This window comes from Canis lupus, chromosome 18 (genome assembly GCF_011100685.1).
Source record: "Canis lupus familiaris isolate Mischka breed German Shepherd chromosome 18, alternate assembly UU_Cfam_GSD_1.0, whole genome shotgun sequence".
NCBI classification, from domain to species: Eukaryota; Metazoa; Chordata; class Mammalia; order Carnivora; family Canidae; genus Canis; species Canis lupus.
In genome coordinates, this window is record NC_049239.1 from 52,287,466 (window position 1) to 52,311,715 (window position 24,250).

The 24,250-nt window shown below is 53.5% G+C and overlaps 1 protein-coding gene across 9 annotated transcripts; it reads right to left on the minus strand.

The window, feature by feature from the left end:
- Nucleotides 1–237: 237 nt before the first annotated feature.
- FRMD8 (FERM domain containing 8) lies at nucleotides 238–24,208 on the minus strand. 9 transcript variants are annotated; one of them, XM_038563951.1, is made up of 13 exons: nucleotides 23,836–24,007; nucleotides 23,655–23,739; nucleotides 22,805–23,049; nucleotides 22,006–22,173; nucleotides 17,633–17,734; nucleotides 17,179–17,237; nucleotides 16,881–17,047; nucleotides 14,712–14,930; nucleotides 12,450–12,573; nucleotides 11,420–11,563; nucleotides 10,175–10,375; nucleotides 4,495–4,699; nucleotides 238–1,395 (listed from the first exon to the last, which is right to left on the minus strand). In XM_038563951.1, the coding sequence occupies exons 1-13, from the start codon at nucleotides 23,837–23,839 to the stop codon at nucleotides 1,277–1,279; spliced, it is 1,842 nt and encodes a 613-aa protein (XP_038419879.1). In that variant the 5' UTR covers nucleotides 23,840–24,007; the 3' UTR covers nucleotides 238–1,276. The 9 variants fall into 9 exon arrangements, with proteins under 9 accessions (XP_038419879.1, XP_038419883.1, XP_038419881.1 ...); XM_038563955.1 differs by lacking the exons at nucleotides 22,805–23,049; nucleotides 23,836–24,007 and adding an exon at nucleotides 24,045–24,208 and having other exon boundaries at nucleotides 22,006–22,170; XM_038563953.1 differs by lacking the exons at nucleotides 22,805–23,049; nucleotides 23,836–24,007 and adding an exon at nucleotides 24,045–24,207.
- Between the last annotated feature and the right edge of the window lie 42 nt (nucleotides 24,209–24,250).

Sequence of the window (24,250 nt, forward strand, 5' to 3'; positions counted from 1 at the left end):
TGACCCTGGAGACCAGTTTGCATTTCCTCTGCCAAGGCTCTCAGCAGGGAGGGAAGACGGAGGACAAAGCAGAATCCAGTGCTGAGCTGCGCCTGCTTCTTCCTGTGGAAAGTCCCAGGAAGCGCTGTGAGGGCCATGGACCCACCATGGAGGAGCAGAGGGGCTGGGACGGCTCCTCTGGGAGATGCCGGGGGGGGGGGGGGGGGGGGGGGGGGGGGGGGGGGGGGGGGGGGGGGGAAGCAGGTTAAAAACCATGCCCAGTGCCACATCCAGCCTCCCTACAATGTCCCTGGAAAGAGGAGACCAAGTTGCATAGGACGTTTGCCTGCATGGGCCACCCCCAGGGTCAGGAGGGTGGACGCCATGGCGCCATCTTGAAGGAGAGCCAGCAGCTCTGAGGTTGGTGGGGGCATCTTCTCGTTACCCCAGAGTTCACAGGCTTTGTGGAACTGAAGCAGATGAAAAAAGAGCAAAACTAGAACCTGAAGCCCAGGGTGGTTTGGGAGCCTCTTTAAGTGTAGAGTGTGGATCTGGTGGGCACATTGGTCCACAGGGCAGCCACCTCCTGGAACAGTGTTGTTATCAAAAGCTGGCAAAAAGGCACTTTCCCTCCAGTCAGAATGTGTCCTGACCACAAGAGGCCTGAGTGAGGAGCACAGAGTGCTCCCTGAGCCAGGCCTTGCCCGGCTCCCTCCAGTTCCATCCAGCCAGAGAGAGTATGGGTGGGAGGCTTCACTCTCTCTGTTCCTGCTGTGGTTCAGTCCAGGGAGGCCTCCTTCCCACCGCTCAGGGCCATGCCCAGACTGGCAGCGTGGGTGGAATGTGGCAGAAGAAATGCAGGGATGTGGTCACCAAAGTCCAGGGAAAAGACCAAAGACACACATCGGACCTATAGTCCTGAACCCTATTTGTTGGCCACCTGCCATCAGGGCTGTCACTGAGGACTTCAGAGCCGGGGACACTGTCCATCTTGAGAAGGGCACATCCCTGGCTGGGAGGAGGTGGCCAGAACCTCCTCAGATGGTCCTGAGACAGCAGTGGGGCTGAGTCCAGGGGGAAGGCAGGCAGGCTGCAAGGAAGACCCTGCGGGAGTCCCCAGCCAGCTCTGCGTGGCCCATGTACCACCACGGGCACAGAAGCTGCTTCTTTCTTCTCCGAGGTAATCCTCCTACGCAACACCAGAGCCACAGCCTGGTCCTGCCCCTTGGGAGAAGAGCGCTGGGCTAGGTCCAGGGAGGACCTCCCTGTGCCCTCCCCCTGCCCGGCACTGCCACCCTCAGCCCTGCTCCAGGCTGTCGGTGGGCTGCACCACGGTGTAGCTCCCCTGGCCCATGGAGAGCTGCCGGCTGAAGAAGGATGTGGTGCGCTTTGGTTTCACCCGCTTGATCTGCTGACCTATGAAGGAATAAGAGGAACGTGTTGAGGGAGGGCTTCCTGGGGTGTGATGGTCCAGGCCCCTGGGAGCCTGGGTTCTGGCACCAGGGGCTGGCTCCTTCCAGAACCTGCTCACACTGGGTCCCCCTCGTTGCATCCACGAACTGTCTGAGCCTCAGACCCCACCGAAGCTCGTCTGCCAGTGCTGCCAAGGGCAAGACATGTGGTTAGCCTTCTGCATCAGAGGCAAATCTGGGTTTTGCATTTGATGCTGGGTCAGCTCTGCTGTCCCAGGAGCTTTTGCTCAACCAAGTTCAAGAACAGACCAAAGAAATAAAACACCTACAGCACAGGAGGCTGGCTGAAGGTGAGCCTCCATAAGAAAAAAAAGGAATTCATAGAAGTTAAATTTCAAGCCAGGTGACCAAGGTCAACATCAACTGTCCTAAGTCATGTTGATAATGCACCTTTGACAGGTGTGATGAAAATGGCACTTTAACCTCTGGGACCTTCCTCCCCAGCCCACAACTCCTGCCTGAGCATGAGGAAAGCACCAGGCAAATGCCAGTTACATGGCCTCCTACAATATCCCCAAGTAGTCCTCCAAACTGCCAAGGTCATCAAAAACAAGGGAAATCTGAGAAACTGTCGCAGCCCAGGGGTGCCTACGGAGATATGACAACTAAATGTAGTGTGGCATTCTGGATGGGAGCCTACCACTGGAAAGAACATTAGGCTAAAATAAAGGAGTTTAATGATACTGTATCCTTATTTGTTCGGTAACTGTAACAAATACACCACATTAACTTAAGATGTTAATTAACAAAATCAAGCAACGGGCACCTGGGTGGCTCAGTGGTTGAGTGTCTGCCTCTGGCTCAGAACATGATCCCACATCAGGCTCCCTGCAGGGAGCCTGCTTCTCTCTCTCCATATGTCTCTGCCTCTCTCTCTCTGTGTCTCTCACGAATAAATAAATAAAATCTTTTTTTTTTTTAAGTTTTTATTTATTTATTCACGAGAGACACAGAAGAAGAGAGAGGCAGAGACACAGGCAGAGGGAGAAGCAGGCTCCCTGCTGGGAGCCTGATGTGGGACTCGATCCCAGGTCCTTGGGATCACGCCCCGGGCCGAAGGTGGTGGCACTAAACTGCTAAGCCACTGGGGCTGCCCAATAAATAAAATCTTAAAAAAAAAATCTAGCAACAAAAGAAAAATAGACAACACAAATAAGTGAACAATGATCCATGAATAAAAATGACCAAGCACACAAAATCGGTCCAACCTCACTAATGCTCGAACACCAAACCAAACCCAAACAAGTTCTCTTTTAGAGTGGCTAGATGACTGGAGTGTATGCCCTCCCAGGAGGGGGCCAGCAGGCATACCGTCTGACACTGCAACCCTGTTTCTAGGGAATGATCCTGAGGAAATGGTTCAGATTCCAAGCAAGGATTTAGCAATACCTGTGTTGTCTATAGTGGCTGAAAACTGGAAATAACTGTCATGTCCCACAATAGGGAGCTGGGTGACACGCCTGCTAGCCACACCAAGGTGTAGAAACGGGGAAACGGTCGTTACAGAAAAATTGTTTCACGCGGCACCTGGGTGGCTCAGTTGGTTAAGCATCTGCCTTTGGCTTGGATCATGATCCCAAGGTCCTGGGATCCAGCCCCGTGTCAGGCTCCCTGCTTCTTCTCCCTCTCTCCCTCTCCTTCTGCAGCTCCCCCCTGCTTGTGCTCATGCTCTGTCAAATAAATAAAATCTTTTAAAAAAATATTGTTTTGCTTTTCCTGATGATAAAAATGACATGCTTGTAGGCGCTTGGGTGTCTGTCAGTTAAGTGGCCAACTTGGTTTCAGCTCAGGTCATGATCTCAGGGTTGCACAATTGAGCCCCGCATCAGGCTCCCCGCTTCTCCCTCTACTTGTGCCTCTCCCCTCTCTCTAATAAATAAAATCTTAAAAAAAAAAAAAAAAGATATGCTTGTCATCAAAAATGTAAATACTACAAAGAAACACAAGGAAAAAAGTAGAAGTTACAGCAATTCACCACCAGTTGGCACATGTCCCTCCTATACACAGATGCAGTCTTGCGTGGGTGGTCCTATTACCTGATTTTTATTACTTGACCTTATTGTGAACATCTTGCTATTTATTTATTTTAAAAATTTTATATTTAAGTAATCTCTATACCCAACATGGGGTTTGAACTCCTAACCCCAAGATCAAGAGTCACCTGCTCCACTGACTAAACCAGCCAGGTGCCCCTACATCTTGCTATCTTTTTTTTTTTTTTTTTAGATTTTATTTATTTATTCATAAGAGACACACAGAGAGAGACAGAGACACAGGCAGAGGGAGAAGCAGGCTCCATGCAGGGAGCCCGATGTGGAATTCGATCCCAGGACACCAGGATCATGCCCTGGGCTGAAGGCAGGTGCTAACCCGCTGAGCAACCTAGGAATCCCCTACATTTTGCTATCTAAATGCAGGTCATCCTTACTACATTTAAACCTTCTTATTTTGGAATAATTCTGGATTTATCAAGAAAAGATAATACAAAGAGTTCTTATGTACTCTCGTCTAGCTTCTCTTGATGCTGGCATCTTCCATTACCATCATATATTTGCCAAAACTAGAAAATAAACATCGATGCAACATGATTAACTAAACTACAGACTTATGTACTTCACCAGCTCTTTCACAAATGGCTGTCTGCTCCGGGGCCTGATGTGAGACACCACACTGCATTAAGGGTCCTGCCCTTTTACCACCTGCCCTGAGTCCACCGGATGTGGCCCATTGTTTCTATATCCACACTTGAAAGATCAGACTTCAGGAGTTTCTAGTTTTTCACAACTGGACACAGCCGCAGGGAACATATCTGTGGACAGGGACAGGGAGGGATCCTTCCTGCCAGGGTCCCAAAGGCCCGTTCCCAATCACAGAACTCACAGATGCGACCCTCCCCTGACCTCACCCCCATCCTCCAATTAGGTCCCTTCCAGCTGGACCCTAACTCGATGCCTCTGGAATCACTTAGCAGCTCCCTGTCCCTAGGGCTCCCTAGGTGTGCATATGTGTGTGTGTATGTGTGTACACGTGAACATGTGCTCACCTTCCTCCACGTAGTCAATGGTGGAGAGATGCTGGAGGCGGCTGCATACCACGCTGCCCTGCCTCCGCAGCTGTGGGCGCTGAATGGGAGGTGGTGGGGCACCAGCAGCTGAGGGGGTGCCAGACACATTTTCCTGGGAGGCAGCAGGCTCTGAAGTCTGGTTCAGCTCAATGCAGTACTCGATGAGACTGCTCATCAGCTCGGCCTGGGGAGGACAGAGGGACCACCCTGAGGCCTGGGTGGTGAGCTACGGATGGCCCAGGCCCAGCCTTTTCATGCTCTGCGGAGTGAGATGGATGAGATGGACTAGCCCCTGCTTTCTGCTGGGGGAGGCAGATGATGAAACAAACACAAAAAAAGGAAGAGGGGGTCAGGTGTTCTGCGGGCCAGGGGACAGGGGAGGTATCCGTCTGGGTTGAATTTGGAGGTCAGGCCTGATGAATGAGTTCCCGTCTCAGGTCTGGGAGGTGGGATGGGTAAGAAAGAACATTCTGGCAGAAGGCCCAGGCCAGGAAGGCTGAGTGCCATGGGCTGCAGCAGTCAAGCCAGATAGGGGAGGAATCTCAGCAGTTACAGGAGGCTGATGAAGAAGAGGACCCAGGACAGAGCTTTCTGGGTTGTAAGAATGGAGGGGAGTTGTCTGAGAGAAGAGTTTGCAGGCCTATGAAGAAGATGGTGGTCAGACCACAGGCTTACGGGTTCCCTCTGAGCACATTCTTCCAAAGTGCTACCTTCTCAACAAATTTTAAATATAACACATGTTGACAAAAAAGGAGAAGTGACCGGATGTCACTGAGCATGGTCTGGACACCGTATGACAGGGATGCCGGGAGTCTGGTGGATCCATATAGAGAAAGCCGTCAGCACGTGGCATCCTTTAGTCAGGTTACACATTTACTGAGTACCTACCCTGTGGCAGGTGCTGCTATAGGCAGTGGGATGCAGCAGGGACGGAGGTGGATCAATACCTGCCTGTGCTTCAAAAAGCACTCACAGGAAGAGCAGGGTTAGAGGCCAAGAGAATGGCCCCCAGGTGACAGACAAGTGGAGAGTGGCCTGGTACCTGCCCCCATCCAGTGCATTCCAAGGCCTCTCTGAAGTAATACAACCCATGCTGGGGGGGGGGGGGGGGGGGCAGGGCAGGAGACCCAGCCCAGGCCCAGGAGCAGAAGCCAGCATCTACTCTCCACCCCTGCCTCCTTTTCTCACTGAGTGACTCCACCAAGCAGAGCTGGCAGGCACTAGGCTGGTAAACAGGAGGGCCAGTGGGAACAGAGGCCCCTGCGCTGTAAGCACAACAGGGGAGCCCTCTAAGTTCCTTGGAACAAAACCCCAATCATGGTGTGACGCTGCCTGCCATTAAAACTATACCACATTTGACAAAATTAATATCCTTTCAAGATAAAGCTTGGCAAACCAGGAATAGAAGGGAACTTCCTCGACCCAGTGAGGGTGTCTTTCAAAGACCTGTAGCTGATACCATACTTATTGAGAGCAAGACTGGACATATGTCCCCCTTAAGGTCAGAAGCAAGTTGCGATGTCTGCTCACACGCACTCAACACTGTACTGGAGGTCCAAGGGATTGCAATCAGGCCAAGTAAATAGAGGCATGCAGACTGGAAAGCCAGAACATGACTATCCCTGTTCACAGACGACACAACTGTCTACAGAGAAAACCCCAAAGAATCTGCAACAGAACTATGAGAACCAGTGAGTGAGTTTAACAGAGTTGCAGGACATATGAATATGTAGATAACAAAATCAACTGTATTTCTCCATACCACAATGAACAACTAAAAATTGAAATTAAAAGGGGGGATTGCCTGTCCTTTCCTTTTTCTTCTTCCTGTTGTCTAGCATGTAGATGTGATGGCTGGAGTTGAAGCAGCTATCCTGGACCATGAGGTGAATTTAAGAGTAGAGAATAGGGACGCCTGGGTGACTCAGTGGTTGAGCCTCCGCCTTCAGCACAGGGTGTGATCCCAGAGTCCCAGTATTGAGTCCCACCCATATCGGGCTCCCTGCAGGAAGCCTGCTTCTCCTCCCTCTCCCAAGGTCTCTGCTTCTCTGTGTGTCTCTCGTGAATAAATAATTAAAACCTTCGGCAGCCTGGGTGGCTCGGCAGTTTAGCGCTGCCTTCAGCCCAGAGCGTGATCCTGGAGACCCAGGATGGAGTCCCACATCGGGCTCCTTGCGTGGAGCCTGCTTTTCCCTCTGCTGCTCTCTCTCTGTCTCTCATTAATAAATAAAATTTTTAATTTAAAAAATAATTAAAATCCTAAAAAAAATAAGAGTAGGGAATATGCATGGTGGATCAATAAGGTTAAAGGATTGTGAGTCCACAATAACAGATCTAGACTGGACTGCCTGCCTATAATGTTATTGAGAGAGCAATAAACTTTTATGTCACTATAAAACTAGTAAATAAAAATAAATTAAAAAGTACCACCTAGGCTAGCATCAAGAAGAGAAAGCAAAGCAAAGCAATACTTAGAGAAAAATATGATAAAAGCATCTGTATGCTGACAACAATAAAATGTTAGTGAAAAAAATCAAAGACAAATAAATGGAGACATAAAAATAAATGGCCTGGAAGACTTAGGATGTCAATTCTCTCCAAATTAATCTACAGATTCAACACAATCTTGGTCTAAACCCCAGAAGCTTTTTTGGGGAAGAAAGGGTAGAAATCGACAAGCTTATCTTAAAATTTATATGGAAATGCATAGGAACTGGAATAGTCAAAAACAATTTTGGAAAATACGAAGTTCTGGAAATCATCCTATCTGATTTGAAGACTTACTATAAAGTTTCAGTAATCAATAGAGTATGATTATTAGTGAAAGACAAACACATAGATCAAGGGCACAGAACAGATAATCAAGAAATAAACCCACACACACTTGGCCAATTGAATTGCGACAGAGACACAAGGGCAATTCAATGATGGAAGCACAGTCTTTTCAACAAATAACACTGAAACCAAACCAAACCAAAACAAAAGAGAGAGAGAATCTTGATCTATATATCACACCTCATGTATAAAAGCAACTTGAAATGGATCACAGACCCAAAATTATAAAACGTCTAGTTTCTGAAATTTTACTAAGAATTATAAAACTTCTAGGAAAAAATACAGAATATCTTTGTGACCTCGGGTTAGGCAATAATTACTTTTCTTTTTTTTTTAATTTTTAAAAAAGATTTTATTTATTTATTTATGACAGACACAGAGAGAGAGAGAGAGAGAGAGAGAGGGGCAGAGACACAGGCAGAGGGAGAAGCAGGCTCACCTCAGGGAGCCCGATGTGGGACTCAATCCAGGGACTCCAGGATCGCGCCCTGGGCCAAAGGCAGGTGCCACATTGCTGAGCCACCCAGGATCCCCCCCCTTTTTTTTTTCTTTAAGGCAATAATTTCTTAGGAACCATAAGGGGAAAAAACCTGATGAAATGGACTCTATCAAAATTAAAAACATCTCTTAAAAAAATTAAGTAAAAAGTCAAATCACAGACTGCAAGATTTGCAAAACATATCTGATAAAGGATACAGACTGTAGAATGAACACTCACAACTCAATAGGAAAATAACCCAATGAGGGAGCATCTAGGTGGCTTCTGCCTTTGGCTCAGGTCATGATCCCAGGTCCTGGGGGGGGAGTCTGCTTTTACCTCTTCCTCTGCCCACCCCCTTGTGCTCTCTCTTTCTCAAATAAATAAATAAAAATCTTTAAAAGAAAAAGAAACTGGGACACCAGAGTGGCTCAGGGGTTGAGCGCCTGCCTTCCGCCAGGGCGTGATCCTGGAGTTCCGGATTGAGTCCTACATCGGGCTCCCTACAGGGAGCCTAATTCTCCCTCTGCCTTTGTCTCTGCCTCTCTCTCTGTGTCTCTCATGAATAAATAAATAAATAAAATCTTAAAAAAAGAAAAAGAAACTAATGAAAACATGGACCAATGATCTGAACACACCCTCTGTCAGAGACAATATGTGCATGGAGAATAAGCACTTGGAAAGATGATCAACATCATGAAATTTAGGAAAAGGCAAATGGAAGCCGCTGCATTTATGAGAATGGCAGACAAGACTGGCAAAGACCAAGTGCTGGGCAGACTGGAGCACCTGGAACTCTCAGATGGTGCTGGTGGGAATGCAAAATGGTGCGGTCACTTTGGAAAGCAGTTTGGTTTCTTTCTTTCTTTTTTTCTTTTTTTAGCAGTTTGGTTTCTGATAGGGACGATATGAGGTTTATCACACAATCTGGCAATCCCACTCCTGGGGACTTATATGAGAGAAATGAAGGCATAAGTCCACACAAATGTTTACAGCGGCTTTATTCACAAAAGCCCCCAAACTGGAAACAACTCAAATATCTTTCAGTGGATGAAGAGCTGACCTGAGGTTTACGCACAATGTGGAGTACAATTTGACAACGTAAAGGGACCAACTGACACATCATACAATGGACGGGTCTCAAAAACATAAAGTCAGGGAAAGATGCCAGTTGCAAAGGCTGCACACGTTACGTATAGTGTGTGTATACCACAATTTGTTTCCCTAGTCACCAGCTGATGGACATGTGTGCTGTTTCTGATGCTTCAATTATTATAAATGGAACTGCCATGAACACCTGAGTACACCTATCATTGTAGACATATGTCTTTATGTTGCTTGGGTAAATATGTAGGGTTACATGCATGTACATGTGTAGCGGAGTGTATTTATAGCGAGCTCTGGAGAAAGCGAAACTCTAGGGAGAGCTTGTGGGAAGCATCAAGTAGCAGGTGGGAGATGACTCTAAAAGCAGACAAGAAAGGTACTAAAGGATGAATTAAAAAAAAAAAAAGGCAACCCCAAAGAAAAACTGGCAAAAATTTCAACAAACAGAGGACACCCAGATGGCAAATAAATACATAAAAGCTGCCAACCTGGGGCAGCCCGCTGCCTTCAGCCCAGGGCCTGATCCTGGAGTCCCGGGATTGAGACTCACATCGGGCTTCCTGCATGGAGCCTGTTTCTCCCTCTGCCTGTATCTCTGCCTCTCTCTGTGTGTGTGTCTCTCATGAATTAATAAATAAAAACTTAAAAAAAAAAACAAAAAAGGGCAGCCCGGTGGCCCAGCGGTTTAGCGCCGCCTTCAGCCCAGGGCCGCCGGATCCTGGAGACCCGGGATCGAGTCCCCCGTCGGGCTCCCTGCGTGGAGCCTGCTTCTCCCTCTGCCTGTGTGTGTGTGTGTCTCTCTCTCATGAATAAATGGATAAAATCTTAAAAAAAAAAAAAAGAATTAAAAAAAAAGTTGCCAACCTCATTAGGCAGCGGGGAGAGGCCAACAATAGCCAGGTGGAGATTTGGGGGGTGATACAAATACTCCAATAAAAAATGGACAAAAGGTGTGAACAGACATTTAACATCTAGAAAGATACAAGCTCAGCAAATAAGCTGCTCTGCTGCCTGACTGTGGTGGTTACACAAGCACGTTAATGCATCAAAACTTACTCTTAAAATGGATGCTTACTGTAAATTATACCTCAATAAAATGGACTAAAAAACAGGAAAAAACCATAAGGAGATAGCACGATTGTCCCTCCAGAGCGGCTACAATGGGCCGGGGGAGAGGATGCGAAGCAGCAAGCTCTCGTGGACAATGGGCAGTGTCTGTTCGAGGGTGCATGCACTGACCTGCTGGCCCAGCCGTTCCACTCCCGGGTGTACACCCACACACGCGCACAAAGGACACGCATGGCAGCGATCACGAGTGTCACTGGCGATAGTCATAAACCGGAAACCCAAGCATCCCTCAGCAATGGAATGGAAAGTCAAGACAGGTGAATTTGATGCTGGAACATCAGAGAGCACCCCAAAAGATCCAGTCACTGCTACCTACAGTGAGGATGAAGTTCACAAACACACCGCAGAGCAGAACAAATCAGATGGGACAGAACACACGGTGCAGACCTGCCACCAGAAGGTTCAAAAACAGGCAGAACGACTCATGGCTGAAACAAGTCACAATGGGGGTCCCTTTGGTGGTGGTCGGGGGGAGGCGAGAGAGGGGGCTCGAGGGGTCTCCTGGGGTCCTGGTTCTATTTTGCAACCTGAAAGGTATTACATGGGTTATTCTGGGAAAACCCGTTGAGCTCTACACTTGGGATTTGGGTGCTTTTCTCTATAATTCAATAAAACATTTACTTTAAAAAGGGATCTAGCCTGGTAATGCAAAAATTATGGAATCATCAGCAAAAAGGCGGGGCCAGCTGAGTATTCAAAGCTGTGAGAGGGAAGAGCTTGTGGATGCTCAGGGCAGGAGGTCAGGGCAGCCACCACAGGGGACAGGGGTGGAGTGTCCAGGAGCCCCAGGTCAAGCTGAGTGGGGATGGAGGACAGACGTGTGGCAAAGCAGAGGCTGGCTGTGGCCAGATGTGTGGCCAAGTGGGAGGGGAGGCCAGAGTAAGGAGAGCACCTATGGAGGGTCCAGGGACCCCAGATGGCAGCAGGGGTGGAGGTGTGCTTTCAAGGACAGGGGTTCTGACCAGTGTCTGCTGAGAAGAAAGGAGGAAGTGTGGGAGGAAGGCCTGTGCCATGACCAGGGCAGGTGCAGGAGGGGCAGGGGTGGGGGCTGGCTGAACAGAGCGAAACCAAGGCACGTGGGGCCTTCACCCTGCCACACCTGCTCCTGTTCTGAAAGCACCCAACTCCTAGAGTCACACAGAACTAGGAAGCCCAGGGTGGCATCAAACTAGGCCTTCTGACTCACAAGGGTGGCCATAGATAAGCTGATGTCAGCTTCTCTGGTCCCCAGGCCCTCAGCAGCCCTCTCACCTCCTTGTCAGCCAGCCTGGAGCCTCCCATAGCCTGGGGCACCCTAAGCTCAGGGTTACCACACTTCACCCCATCCCCACCCCCAGTGTAGGCAACACCCACTACCTGCTTGGAGTAGATCTTAAGGAGCTTGTTGACCGGTGTGCCCTCGTTGTCCCCATCAAACTCTAGCCACAGGACAGACTCCTCCTCCTCGGGGGAGGTGTGGTCCCACGACAGTTCCTGGAAGCGCAGGCCCAGCAGGACATGCTGGCCAGAGGGAGATGCAGAGTTTGGATTCGGTTGAGCAGTCCACTCCCCTACCCCATCCTGCTCAGGTACCACCAGGAGGGGACACCTTACCAGGCTATATACCTGTAAGGCTGAGGCTAAATTCCTGTGTGAATTTCTCTGAGGAGTGGCAGCTTTCATCAGACCCTCAGAGGAGGCTGTGGTCTGGGGAGGCTGACAACTCCTAACCCACAGCACTTCTCACTAGCCAGCCAGGCCCCTGACAGCTGAGACAGTCACCTGAGGCAAGAGGCAGGTGGGAAGGACGACCTTTTCCTGGAAATCAACTAGGTAGCAACTCAGCAAGAAGCTGAGCTGGGCTCTGGGCCCGGCATATTTGGGCGCAAGGAAGGGCTGGGGTGCCACTCTGGGGACAAGCAGCAGTCATCTAAAACTTTCCTGCTAGCTTAGGAGAGACTCCTGCCCAAGTGCCGAGAAATCGCCCCACAGGGCAGGAGTGGGAGAAGCAGGACTCAGGCAGCCAAGGAAGGCTTCTAGTCGTGAGGCTTTTCTGGAAATCCAATAACTAGTCTTCAGCCACTGGTCCAACAGAGCGGCCAGGCCATGCCAGATTCCCTCCACTCAGAGGCTTTCACCCCAGCTGCACCTCCCCCTGCCCTAGCCACGCTCCTACCTCACATGCTAGGCAGAAAAGCTGATGTAGAACAGACCCCAAGGAAGCCCCCGGGGTGGCACTGGAGGCTGTGGGGACATCTGAGGGAGGGAGGTCAGCAAGCCATCCAGTCTGCCTCCAGGCCAACCACTGGCCCAAGAGAACCAGAAGGCGTGGGTAAGGGCCCCACTCCCTCTCCAGTGAGGCCCTCCACCCCCAACCCAGGTCCCGCCCTGGAGGAGCTGGAGGTACCTTCTCCCTGCTGTCAATGACATGCACGCCCTCCAAGCTGATGGCCACGGCCACTTGCTTTCGCCCACCCCGGTGTAAAAAGCCCTGGGCCGGTTTGTCCACCTCGCCATGGAAGAAGGCACACCTGGGGAGAGAACTGCTATTAATTTGTCGCCTCTGGCACTAAGAACCGACAGTCCAGGGTCTGGATTCCACCACCACAATGCTCTGGCCCGGCCTGCCCCAGGCACATGAGAAGTTTAAGCCATTTGGATGACCTGAAGTTTCAATGAAACCTGCCCCTGGGAAGGGAGAAATCGTGAGGGAAGAGGAGGGAGACTTCCTGGAGGTGGCGGCATCTGTGCTGGTCTCACCAGACAGGAAGGTCTGAACAGGCAGGAGGAGGAAGTGAGTGGCACAGAGGAGGGCGGCCACTGAAGACAGAGGAAGAGCGTGAATCTGGGTGTGGGATGGAGCAAGCGGTGCTCAGGGAACTACCAGGAGCCCAAGGACTCGGGCTGTAGGGGCTGGGGCAGAGGTGGAGGTGGCCAGGCCACGTCAGGGTTGGGAGAGCCCCTCGGCCTGCTGTCTGTCAGGACAAGGCCCCTCAGCAGCAGTGGGGTCAAGCTACACTTGCTCAAGGTCCATGAGGGAGGCTTTGGGGCTTGATACCGGGGAAGGGGGAAGGATGTGGCCCTGGCACGCCGACCCACTGAATTACCGCCCTCTCCCCTACCCTGTTGTGTCCTTCCTCCTCCTCTGGCAGTCTGGCCTGTTGCCCCCTGGCAGCAGGCGAAGCCAGAGCCCTTGCGCTGCTGTACCCTCACCCCAGACCTGGCCTGGAGGCCAGCATGTGCTCCCTCTGATTCCCGCAAGCAGCCTCACTCCTGTCCCTACTCCTGGAAGAACTTCTATGAGCCCAGCGAATGGCTGGGACTCCTACTTCACTGAGTCACTGAAGCAACCGGGAGCAGCCACTTGCATAGCCTCATCTACCCCCTCCTCTAGAGGGTCATCCCTGTCTGTACCCACACATTTCGTCCATCAGGAAAATTAATGATCTTCTGCCCCGACCCCACCCACAAATGCTGCATCTTTCGACTCCACTTCACAGCACTGACCCCTGAAGGTGTTGGTCACACTCACTGTCTCCAGTCTTTTCTCATCTCCTTCACCCGTTGCCACCCTGATGCTGGAGGTCAACCACCAGCCGCACAGGACAGGTTGAACTTGACCTGGAAGCAGCAGCATGGGAGGCTCAATCACTCTCTCCTGCCCTGACAGGCCCCTTTACCTGGCCTGTAGAGACCCACCTGCCTGCCTTGCTGGCCCAGGGTCTCCTTGTGTCTGGTCCACACTCACCTCCTTGGCCATGTCTTAGAGCTCCAGGTTTCAAACCACCCAAATGCTGATGCCCACCAATTATTACCTGCCTCTAGACTCAGAAACTTTAATGCTCGCTCAGAAATGCCACCTGGATATCCAGCAAGCATCTAAGATCAACACATCCAAAACCAAACCCCCAACCTTCCCCAGTCTGCTCCACGGCACGGTCCCACTTCATTTGATGGCAACGTCATCCTCCAGTTGCCTCTGACCAGACCTTGGGAGCTCTGTCTCCTCTCCTTCATCTGTTCCACTGTCTACCTGTCTAGCAAATTCTGTTGACTCTACACCTCAACATCTCCGACACTTGACCATGTCTCACCTCTGGCATCATCACCACCTGGCCTGAGCCGTTGCTCCCCTTCGGAGTATTGTCCCCTTTGGTGACTGTCCTCACTGGTCACCTGGCTGGTGCCTCTGCCCACCTGCAGTCTGTTCTCAACCTCTGCTGCTGTCTCTCTTCCCTTTGGATCGTTAGCCCCATCAGGCACAGACCAGGTCCCTTTGCTCACTGAGGTCCTGCTGGCGCCTAGAACGCTGGCAGGCAGCAGGTGCCCAAGAGCTACCGAACAGATGTGAACAGGTGTGAGAGGGAGAGTGGGCTCAACGGGAGGTCAGCAGGCCTACCGACCAAGTGACTGGCAGGCGGAAGGGGAAGACCTGTCTGGTGGTCTGGCCTGTGACAGGAACGAGGCAAGGACAGGCATCTAGCTCGGTACCCGTGGGGCCTGCAGTGCTGGCTCATGTGAAGACAGAGCCTGGCTGGAGCAGAGACTGATGCCCTGGCAGGCCGTGCTAGCAAAGGCCAAGACCGATGGCTGGGCTGTCAGGGGAAAGGGACAGCAGAGACCCCAGGGCTGTGGCTGCCCATGGCGACAAAGCCAGGGAATCACTCACCCGTAAAAGGGCAGCTCGTGGCTCTTGAGGAGGTAGGCACGGTAGTGGGTGCTCAGGGAGGCCCCGTGCTCACCGTCGCCAGCTTCCTTCACTTTGCAGTAAGCATTCAGCAGGCCCTGTTCACCTGTCCCCGCCTTGGCCCCTCGGCCCCGGAGTGCCGCAAAGAGCCCATGGCCCCGCTTGCAGAGGTGGGCAGGGAGGAAGGAATCCAGCTTCTCCCTGCACAGGAAGGAAGATGGGTGCCCGGCATGAGGAGAGGCTCTGGGGCTGGGGGCCCGGCTGGAGGTGCTGAGGTCCTCAGGGTGCGGCTCGCTCACAGCAAAGGCAGGTAAGGTCCTGGATGGGAACCATCAGAGAGCCCACGGCTGTGAGCCCAATAGCAAGCCTGGCTGGTGAGAGGCCAGAAAGGCAGGTTAGGGGACCAGTGGGCAGGCTGAAAGCAGACCTGCCTCACAGCCAGCCTGTGGCTGGAGGCTTCCAGCATAGCACCTGTCATGGAGTCAGGAAGGTCTGGATTTCTGAGCTAGTGGAACTTTTACAATGAAAAAACAGTGTGGCAAGTGACCTACAGCTCTTCGTGAATTTTCTGCCAAACAAGGATATGAAAAACAAAAAAAAACAGCAACCCACAATCCACCAGCACAGGTTCAAGAAGGAAAGGTTTCCAATAACAGGCAACCCTACAGTAAGCACCTCGAGGTAACAGCGCTGCTTCCGGGGCCACTGGGGGGCCTGTAGCCAGAGCTCTGTCTGGGAGTGGGGAGCACCTTCTCAGAGGCCCAGTTTCTCCACAGAGGAAACAAGGGCGCAGACAGCTACTTGCATGGAAGGGCACCAGCATGGGCCTGGCACCAAACACTTATTGCTGAGGATGCCATTCTCACCAGAGGGAAGGGGGCTCTGCTGGAGCTTCCGGAGGGCTGAGGGGAGGAAAGAACCCATGCTGACCTGGAGGCCCAACACCCTTCTCGGGGCTGCTGTGGGCATTTCCACTGCTTGTGCCCCCACATCCCTTTTTCCAGCACCAACTCTCACTTGTCATCTGGAAATCTGGCCTTTCCCACTCTCCTATGCACGGGGTCTGTGTAGGCTCAGGGCAAGCCGATCAGTGCCCTGGCCACTGGGTCTCCTTTGGGTGGATCTGAGGCTCAGCCAGGGGAAGGAGGTGTCAGAGTGAGTCTGAGGACTGGTGTGTAAGGGGAGAGGCCTCTCCCTGCCAACATACAACTGTTGGGCCATTTGGCCTGAGTGTAAGCCGGCCCAGAGGACACAGGGTTGGCCCAGGAGAGAGAGGACAAGTGTCTGCAGATCCGAGAACCTCTGCATCTCGACCACCTCTGGACCTGTCTGTGATTCTGGCTGACAAAGTCCCTCAAGTATAAACAGTCTGGGTTGCATTTGCCATCAGCCACAGCAAGAATAGAAACGCCCCAGAGCCAGGATTCCTATGGCCACCAGCCTTAGCCGGCTCGGTGGGAGCCCTTAGGCTCAGCTAAGCTGGGTGGTCCCTGCGGAGTCCCAGCTGTTAAGTCACCTGGCACAGGGCCCTGTCTCTGCACATCCTCTCCTCCAACACAGTGTCCACTGCAGTGTTGGGGTGGGGATGGGCCCAGGGTCTAGGAGCAGGCTGTGCTGAAAGTTCATCCTCATTGGGATTATCTCTGAGCCTCAGGATCATTGTTCAAGGAGGTCAGAGAATAGCCTGGTCTGCTTCCACGGCAGATTCAATTCACAGAGCAAGGAGCATGGCTTCCTGAGATGGAAGACACAGAGCCAGCATCCTGGGGTGTCTGAGGAAAAGGGCCTCGTCCCTGGAGTTTGGGACAAAGCTGGACTGTTCCTGGTGACTGGGGGTCAGTATCTGGTCAGTCCTGGGCTGTGACCCGAGAAGAACAAGCTCAACTCCCTTCTGACCTCAGGTGGAGGCTGGGTTCCACCCTCATGCACACCTGGGGCTCTTCTCAAGATGTCACTTCACTCAAATCTCCTACTTCTCAGGTCTAGTGCAGATGAGGGAAAGGGGTTGAGAAAGGTAGGGTGACTTGTCAAAGGTCACACAGTGTCAGGGCCAGCCCTAGGGCCTAGGCCTCCTGACTTCCTCCTGGAAGTAGGATTCCAGGGCAACCCTCCCCACCCCATGCCCCTGCCTCAGGTCCCACTGGCCCTCACCTCAGGGCACAGGCAGTGGGCTGGCCAGGCTGGTAGGGCCCGAGTTGCACGCGGCACACCAGGGCGCCCAGGGTCTCACAGTCCTCCACGTCGCATGGGTACCGTGCGGCCAGCACGTTGCCTTTGGCCTCCTCATAGAGCAGCCGCAGGACCTCCTCATCATGGATCTACGGGCCGGTGTGGTAGGGAGGGGCTGCTCAGCTGGTTCGACGACCAGTGTTCAGGGGTCTAGGGACAAGGGGAGGAGGGACACAGGGCACCAGAGATGGGTGGTCCCACCTGGGGTTCACGGCCTCACCTGGAGCTCCCGCCGCTTTGGGAAAAACACGTTCCTTCGGAACTGCAGGGAAGGCTCATCTGAGGAGAGAGGCTGGGGTCACTGCCTGGCCCCCTGGCTTGGCCCAGCCTCACCCTCTCCCCTGACAGGCCCAGTGCCCCCTCACCCACCATAACTGACAAAACCTCAGGACTGTCCAGAGAGGGGGATGCATAGCTGTCCCCCAGGGCACCCCCTCCTGGGTTCCCCTCGAGGAACTTGTAAAGGCTGGTAATAGGCCCAGAGGCTTGTGGGGCTGCCCTCCCCTGGCCCTGGCAGAGCTGGGTCTCCCTGTCACCAGGCCCCACCTCCAGCATCCTGAGCTGATGGTGCTCGGGGGGGAGATGCTGGTCCCACCCCTCAGCAAGGGCAGCCCCACCTGCCAGGGGAGGCCTAGGTGGGCCTGAGACAGGGGCACACTGGCAGCAGCACTAACCCATGGCCACGTCATCGTCAGGAGCATCAGTGAAGCGCAGGAGCAGTTCTGGCCACTGGCGGCCCAGCTTGTAGGGCTGGTGCTTGGGCTTCAGCTGCACCTCTGCAGGACGAGAGAGGAAGCGGCCTGTGTATGCGGCCTCTGAGTGATAGGACTGCCGCCCACTAACACAGCAACGACGATGGCAGTCATGGCCAGGAATTTTTTTTTTCTAAGATTTGTTTATCTATTATTTGAGAGAGAGAGACAGACAGACAGACAGAGAGCATACACATATGCCTGGGGCAGGGTGGGAGGGGAGGTGCAGAGGGGGAGGGAGAGAGAGTGAAACTCAAGCAGAATCCCTGCTAAGTGTGGAGCCCGATGTGGGGCTCAATCTTGCGACCCTGAGATCACAACCTGAACAGAAACTAAGAGTGTCACTCAACCAACTGAGCCACTAGGCACCCCAGTTACGGCCAGTGTTAACTGAGCAGGTACCAGCGGTCAGAAGCACTTCAAGTGGATTATGTACATCTGCCCCATGAAAACACTATCCTCATTTCACTCGTTGGGAGAAATGAGGCTCAGAGAGGTTAAGTTACTTGTCCAAAGTCACACAGTGAGAGAGGATGAGGCTCTAGACAGTGCCAGCCTCGGACTCCCTGCAGCATGGGGGTGGCCCGGGGTGGAGAGGCTGTGGCTGATGGAAGGTGCCAGGGATGGTGGTACAGGTGAACCCTGCATGGCCTTTAGGAAGCAGAGCCCAAAGTTGGTAACTGAAGCCTAGAGGCCCAAGGGGCTGCCCTCCCCTGCCCCTGGCAGAGGCTGGACCTCTCCCTCGCCAGGCCCCACCTCCAGCATCTCCCCCAGGGGCTCCAGCTGACCTTCATTCCATGCCATCCAGCTCTCCCACCTCATTCCCTTCCCATTCTCCTCCTGCCATACTGGCCTTCTTCAATCCCTTGAACCTTCCCAGCTTGTCAGTGCCTTAGGGCCTTTGCACTTGCTGTTCCTCCTGCCTCGGGCTCTCTCTCCACTAGATCTTCACTTGGCTGACTGGCTTGGGTCTTGGTTCAAGTGTCTCCTTCCCCAGACCATCCACTGAGGCAGCACCCCACTCCGTCACCCTCCACCACACCAACTACACCCTCATTTGGTTGCCTTGACACTGTCTACCACTATCTGATGTCATCTCCTGGTCTATGCCCCACGAGCTGGTGAGCCGTCAGGTTACTCCAGCACGAGTGGCTCTGTCCCATTCACTGCTGTACCCCTGGCCGGCCATAGGTCCTCACAAAGGTCGGCAGAATGGCCAAGTGCACCCCTCATGCCCGTCTCTTGATTCTGGGCAGCCAGAGGGACCCCGGACTCGACAACCTGGGCCAGTAATGAGAAAGTGCTCTCATCTCATGTGCCAGCAACCACGGCCTCTGAGAAGTCAGACTCCGTTTCTAAGCCACAGGTGATAAACAAGGGTGGCTGGCGGAAGTAAGGAATGGGAATGACAACATCTATCCCATCAACTAACCTCCCCTGCCGTCTGACCCCTCTCTGGACCCCTCTCTCCTTGCTTAATCTCCCACTATGAGCCCCAGAGCCTTATCCTCCCAGCTTGAAGTCAAGGGTCCTCATCTCTGTTCTTCAGGCTTCCATTTGGTCCCTGATCTTTTTTTTTTTTTTTTTTAAGATTTATTTATTTATTCATTATAGACAGAGAGAGAGAGCGAGAAAGAGAGAGAGAGAAAGAGGCAGAGACACAGGCAGAGGGAGAAGCAGGCTCCATGCAGGGAGCCCGATGCGGGACTTGATCCCGGGTCTTCAGGATCATGCCCTGGGCCAAAGGCAGGCGCTGAACCACCTAGGGATCCCCTGGTTCCTGATCTTAACCCAAAACAGTAGTCACAGCCCCCAAACTGGGCTCCCTCCTGCCTGCAGCCTCTCCCATCCAATCCTGCACCCTGCTTCCTCACATCCCTTTCTCTGCCAACGTTTTTCAGAATCAGATTTCCGACCTCTCCTCAGCCCTCATTTCCTACCTAGGTGCTTGCCACACCCATCTGTTGCCAGCCCTGCCTCACCACTCCCCAGGACGGGGACTGGCCACAAGCCCCCAGTGACAGTGTCCTCTCCTCTCCAGGAAAGGCTCCCTCTGCAACCCCACTGGCCAGGCCACTCAGCAGGGCCTCCACCTGCTCTCTGCCTGGACATTCACAGGATGTCAGCGCTGGAGTGCATGAGGCCACCCGCTGGGCAGGTGGAAAACTGAAGCCCAAAGAGGGACAGTGCCTGCCCAAGGCCACCAAGTGTTAGTGGCTAAACCAGGACCAGAGCTCCCGTAGCACACTTTAGACCGTGAGGTCCCTGAGAGCGAGGATACTGCGTCCCCAAGCCATCGAGATCACCGGCCAAAACGGGGTGGAGGAGGTGGCTCTACACATACTCGTGAGATGAACAAGGTACCTGATGAGCTGGTCCCTGGACACACTGAGGAGGAGAGGGGACCCTGGGCAATGGTGCCCTTCCCTCTGCCTACAGCCCATCCCGACCCTGTGCCCCAGCAGCTCCGAGGACTCCCACGATCAGAGCAGGGCACTGATCCTGTGGTCCCACACACTATCAGATGGGCCCTTCCTGTCTGGAGGCTTTCACCCAAGTGAGACTCGTGTGCCCTGGAGCTTGTTCCGTGCAGTGACAAGGGCACTGTGAAGGAGAAAACTCCCCACACATCCAGCTTGAAGGGTGGCTCTAGCAGACAGCACCCTGCCCCGGCTGCCTAGCCCTGGGCCATCTGCTCCCCGCTTAACCCACTCTGGGGGATGGAGAGCAGCCAAGAGTTCTGAAGGACCCGAGTCAAAGCTGAAACCGCCTTTCAGCCTTCCTGAACCCAGCCTGGGAACCAAGTGGGCGCTGACTTTGTGCTGGGGCCTCTAGCCACCCTCGTCCTGGATAGGGTGGTGCCCCAGGGTGACCCTGCTGGCCACACAGGCAGCCCATTCATGTTCTTGCCACAGGGGAAAAGGAATGTGATGAGGAGGGAGTGGGGGCGGAGGAAGGAGGAGGAAGAAACAGCCACCCAGCTGCAGGAACAGGGAGCCTGAAGCAGGACACAGGCCAGCTACCCCCAGCTTCCCAAAGACACAAACCAAGGGACCGACAGTTTTGACCAACACCCAGGGTGTGGGGGGGGGGGGGGGACGACGGGGCAGCTGACCTGGGTGGGGAGCAGGCGGAGGAGACATGTCAGCAGGAAGAGCGTAGGCGAGAGTAGCAGCTGGACAGGAAGCTCCAATGGGAGGGAGGACAGGGACATATGGGAAGGGACATGGGAGGACAGACAAGGACAGGACAGGGACATATGGGAAGGGCACTCCCTTTCCCACCAGGCTGGCAGAGATCCTCCCTCTATGGTAGAGGCATAAATTCTACTGGTCTCAAGAAAGAGGTAACTGCTAGGGGCCTCCGAGGAACCAGTCACTCCTCTTCTAGCCTCTGTTCTTCTACAAGAAAGGAGAATATTTAAGCTTGGCAGATATGCCTGGCCCTGGCACCTCGCAAGGCATCCTCTCCTTTGACTCCCTCCCTGCAGGGCTGCAGAAAAGTGGGGCTCCCACTTGTTCCACTCTCCCTGCCTTCAGGAGTGGCCACTCCCCTAGGCCAGGTCTTCTCCCTCCTCCAAGGAGCAGAATGCAGTTCAAAGAGGCTGGCTGAGGGTACCCCCAGGTTCCACTCTGGCCTCAGTCCTACTACTCAGTGAACCTGCTACTCCAAACCTCAATGGCCTTATCTGCAACACCGGGCTGGGCTGTGAGGGTAAGGAGAAATCGTGCTCAAGAAATGCCAGCTCAAGGGGATCCCTGGGTGGCTCAGCGGTTTGGCACCTGCCTTTGGCCCAGGGTGTGATCCTGGAGTCCCAGGATCGAGTCCCGGGATCGAGTCCCAGGCTGGGCTCCTTGCATGGAGCCTGCTTCTCCCTCTGCCTGTGTCCCTGCGTCTCTCTCTGTGTCTCTCATGAATAAATGAAGAAAATCTTAAAAAAAAATAAAAAAGAAAGAAAGAAATGCCAGCTCAGGTTGTGGCACCGACTACATGCTCACTGAATGTGGATCCCTTTCCTCCCTGCTACACCTTGTGCCCCAGACTCCAGCATCCAGGCTGAGGGTCAGACTTGACCCTTCCTCTGCCACTAGGAGAGAAAGAAGGTGGGGGCAGAAGAGCCAGGTGTTCTCTTAGGGCTCTAGGGCCTCAAAGTGGGGGATAGCTCCAGGACATACACAGGTCCCACCTTCTTCTTATGGAGAACGGGCATAAGTTCTGGAAGCTGCCCCTTCCCTTCCCACTGGTTCATTGCCCTCCCGACCCTCCAGCATGGGCTTCTCACTGCCAAGGCTTACCCAGCAGAGGGGACACAAGCCAGAGTGCGAAGGCATCTAGGGCAATGTCCGGGAGCTGCAGGACCTCACGGACAGCTCGGTGCAGCTCATGGGCGCTAAGCGAGGGCAGGTTCTCCACAGCCAAGGGCACCACTGTGTCATCCGCCAGGTACACCAGGACGTCAGCTGCTGCAATGGAGGCAGGGCACGGTCAGCTGAGCCTGCTACCTAAGCATACATATGCTGACAAGGAACTCACTACCCTCCACTGGGGCTGGAGTTCCCACCCTACACCCCCTGGGGTGACCAAGGTTACCCTGCAGATACAGAGCCCCAGCATCCCCAAAGGATCCTGTGTAGGGTGCTGTTAAGACTTACTTGAGACCTGGAAATCCAGCAATTTTGGCCCAGGGACCAGCCCCACCCTAACTCCCAAAGGTTCAAATTAAGACTGGTCACTGCACCCCCACACACTCTCCTGGCAGCCCCAACAACTCTGCTCAGCTTCTTCCTTGACAGAGAACATTCCACAGGTGGGTACTGAGGTAGAAACAGGCTGAATCTGTCCTGAGATTATAGGAGTATATCAGGCTGTGAGGCAGGAGAGCTGCCAAACTCACTGTTATCCTTAGGCAAGTAGCTGTCTCTCTCTGGCCTGGGCTAAGATGGAATAGAGGATTCCCAAGGCAGCCCCAGGGTAAAGCAATTTCCAGGGTTCAGCTCCCACAGGATTCTTCAAGCCCCAGGACCCAATTCTATGGGCTTTCAGGACTGTCTAAACAGGCCAGGAGAAATACAACCTAAAACGTTGAGTGGTTACTTGTGATAGCCCGTATGATCTTATCTGGAGTCTGGTGCTGAAGGAAGACCCTTGGAAGAGTAGCCAGATTCAAATCCCCATCCCTGGAGCTGCAGGAACCATAGGGGAGCACCGAGCCTGGAGGCCAATAGACTTGGGTTCCAATCCTAGCCTGGGCCCCCGCTAACACGCGGACTTCTTCAGCAGGTGTGAATGTCAGTTGCCTCATCTTAAAGCAGGGAGAACACCCGTCTCTCAAAGTGTGGCTGTGGATCAAACGGAGTGAAGCCAATGAAAGGCAAAGGCATAGTTTATCACTAACACAAGTGAAAGGGCATTTTGGATTTCCAGTCTGTTCTTCTGTAACTGCTATTTTCTTGACGGACCATAAAATCATCTCCAGGAGCCTGTGATTCACACTCACTTTTCAGGTAGGGGCAACTGAGAGGCACTGCAGGCTCCAGTACCCAGTGACTTAACCTCTCTAGGGCCCAATTTCCCTCCTTATAAAATGAAGATAATGATCCCTGCTTCCAAGCCATTGTTTGTGAGAAAGAAATCAGAGAACGTGAATGTGTCACTCTTCATTCATGAGGTTTCATTTGAATTTCACAGCTCTGCAAGGCATACTCCTTTTACAAATGAGAAAAGGGAAATTAGAGAACAGTACCCACCTTGGCCAACAGCCTAGTGACAGAGGCCAGGTGCTGTTTTTTTTTTTTTTTTTTTCTTTTTCTCTACACCTTCACAGACCTTGCCTGTTAATATATAACATTCTCTCTAATGAAAGAGATGACAGGCCACGGCCACTTCCCCAGGGCTAGGGCCCCAGCTGGGTATAGAGAAGTCGGTGGCGGGGACAGGGACCCACCTCGGGCTCCCACGGAGGACACGCTGCTTCGATGGGACCGCTCGGCGGGGCCCGGTTGCCCAGCACTGCCTTCTGTCCCGTCCATCTGCAGAGAGGAAGAGAAAGAACTGGTTACTGGGGGGATCCAGGGATGGGAGGGTTGGGGAGCCCTCAAGTTCTCAGGGAAGGGCGGAGTCCCCGCTCATCTGCAAAGGTGAACAGCGTTCGCTGGAGGCACTGGTGCGCAGGCTAGCGGGTCTTCACCCAACTCGAGGTCGAGGCCGGTGGGAGGGGTCAGGGCGCCGACAGGCGGGAGGGGGTCGAGGCTGGGGCTGGCCGGGATGCCCCGGGAGGACGCGCCGCCCTCCCGTCCGGGGCGGGAACCCGCGCAGGGCGTCGCCGCGCTCTCACTTCGGAGGGACTCAGCGCCCGCCGCTTGAGCCCAGGCTCCGGGTCTGACTCCGACCTCCAGCTCCGCCTCCCGCCCCAAAGCGAGCGGGGACTCCGCCACCGATCGGGGTCCCGCTGCCCCAGCCGCGACGCGGAAGCTGGGGCGGAGGAAGCCGACGCGCGCGGCCCCGCCTCCCGGCCCGCGGGAGCCAATGGGAGCTCGGGGC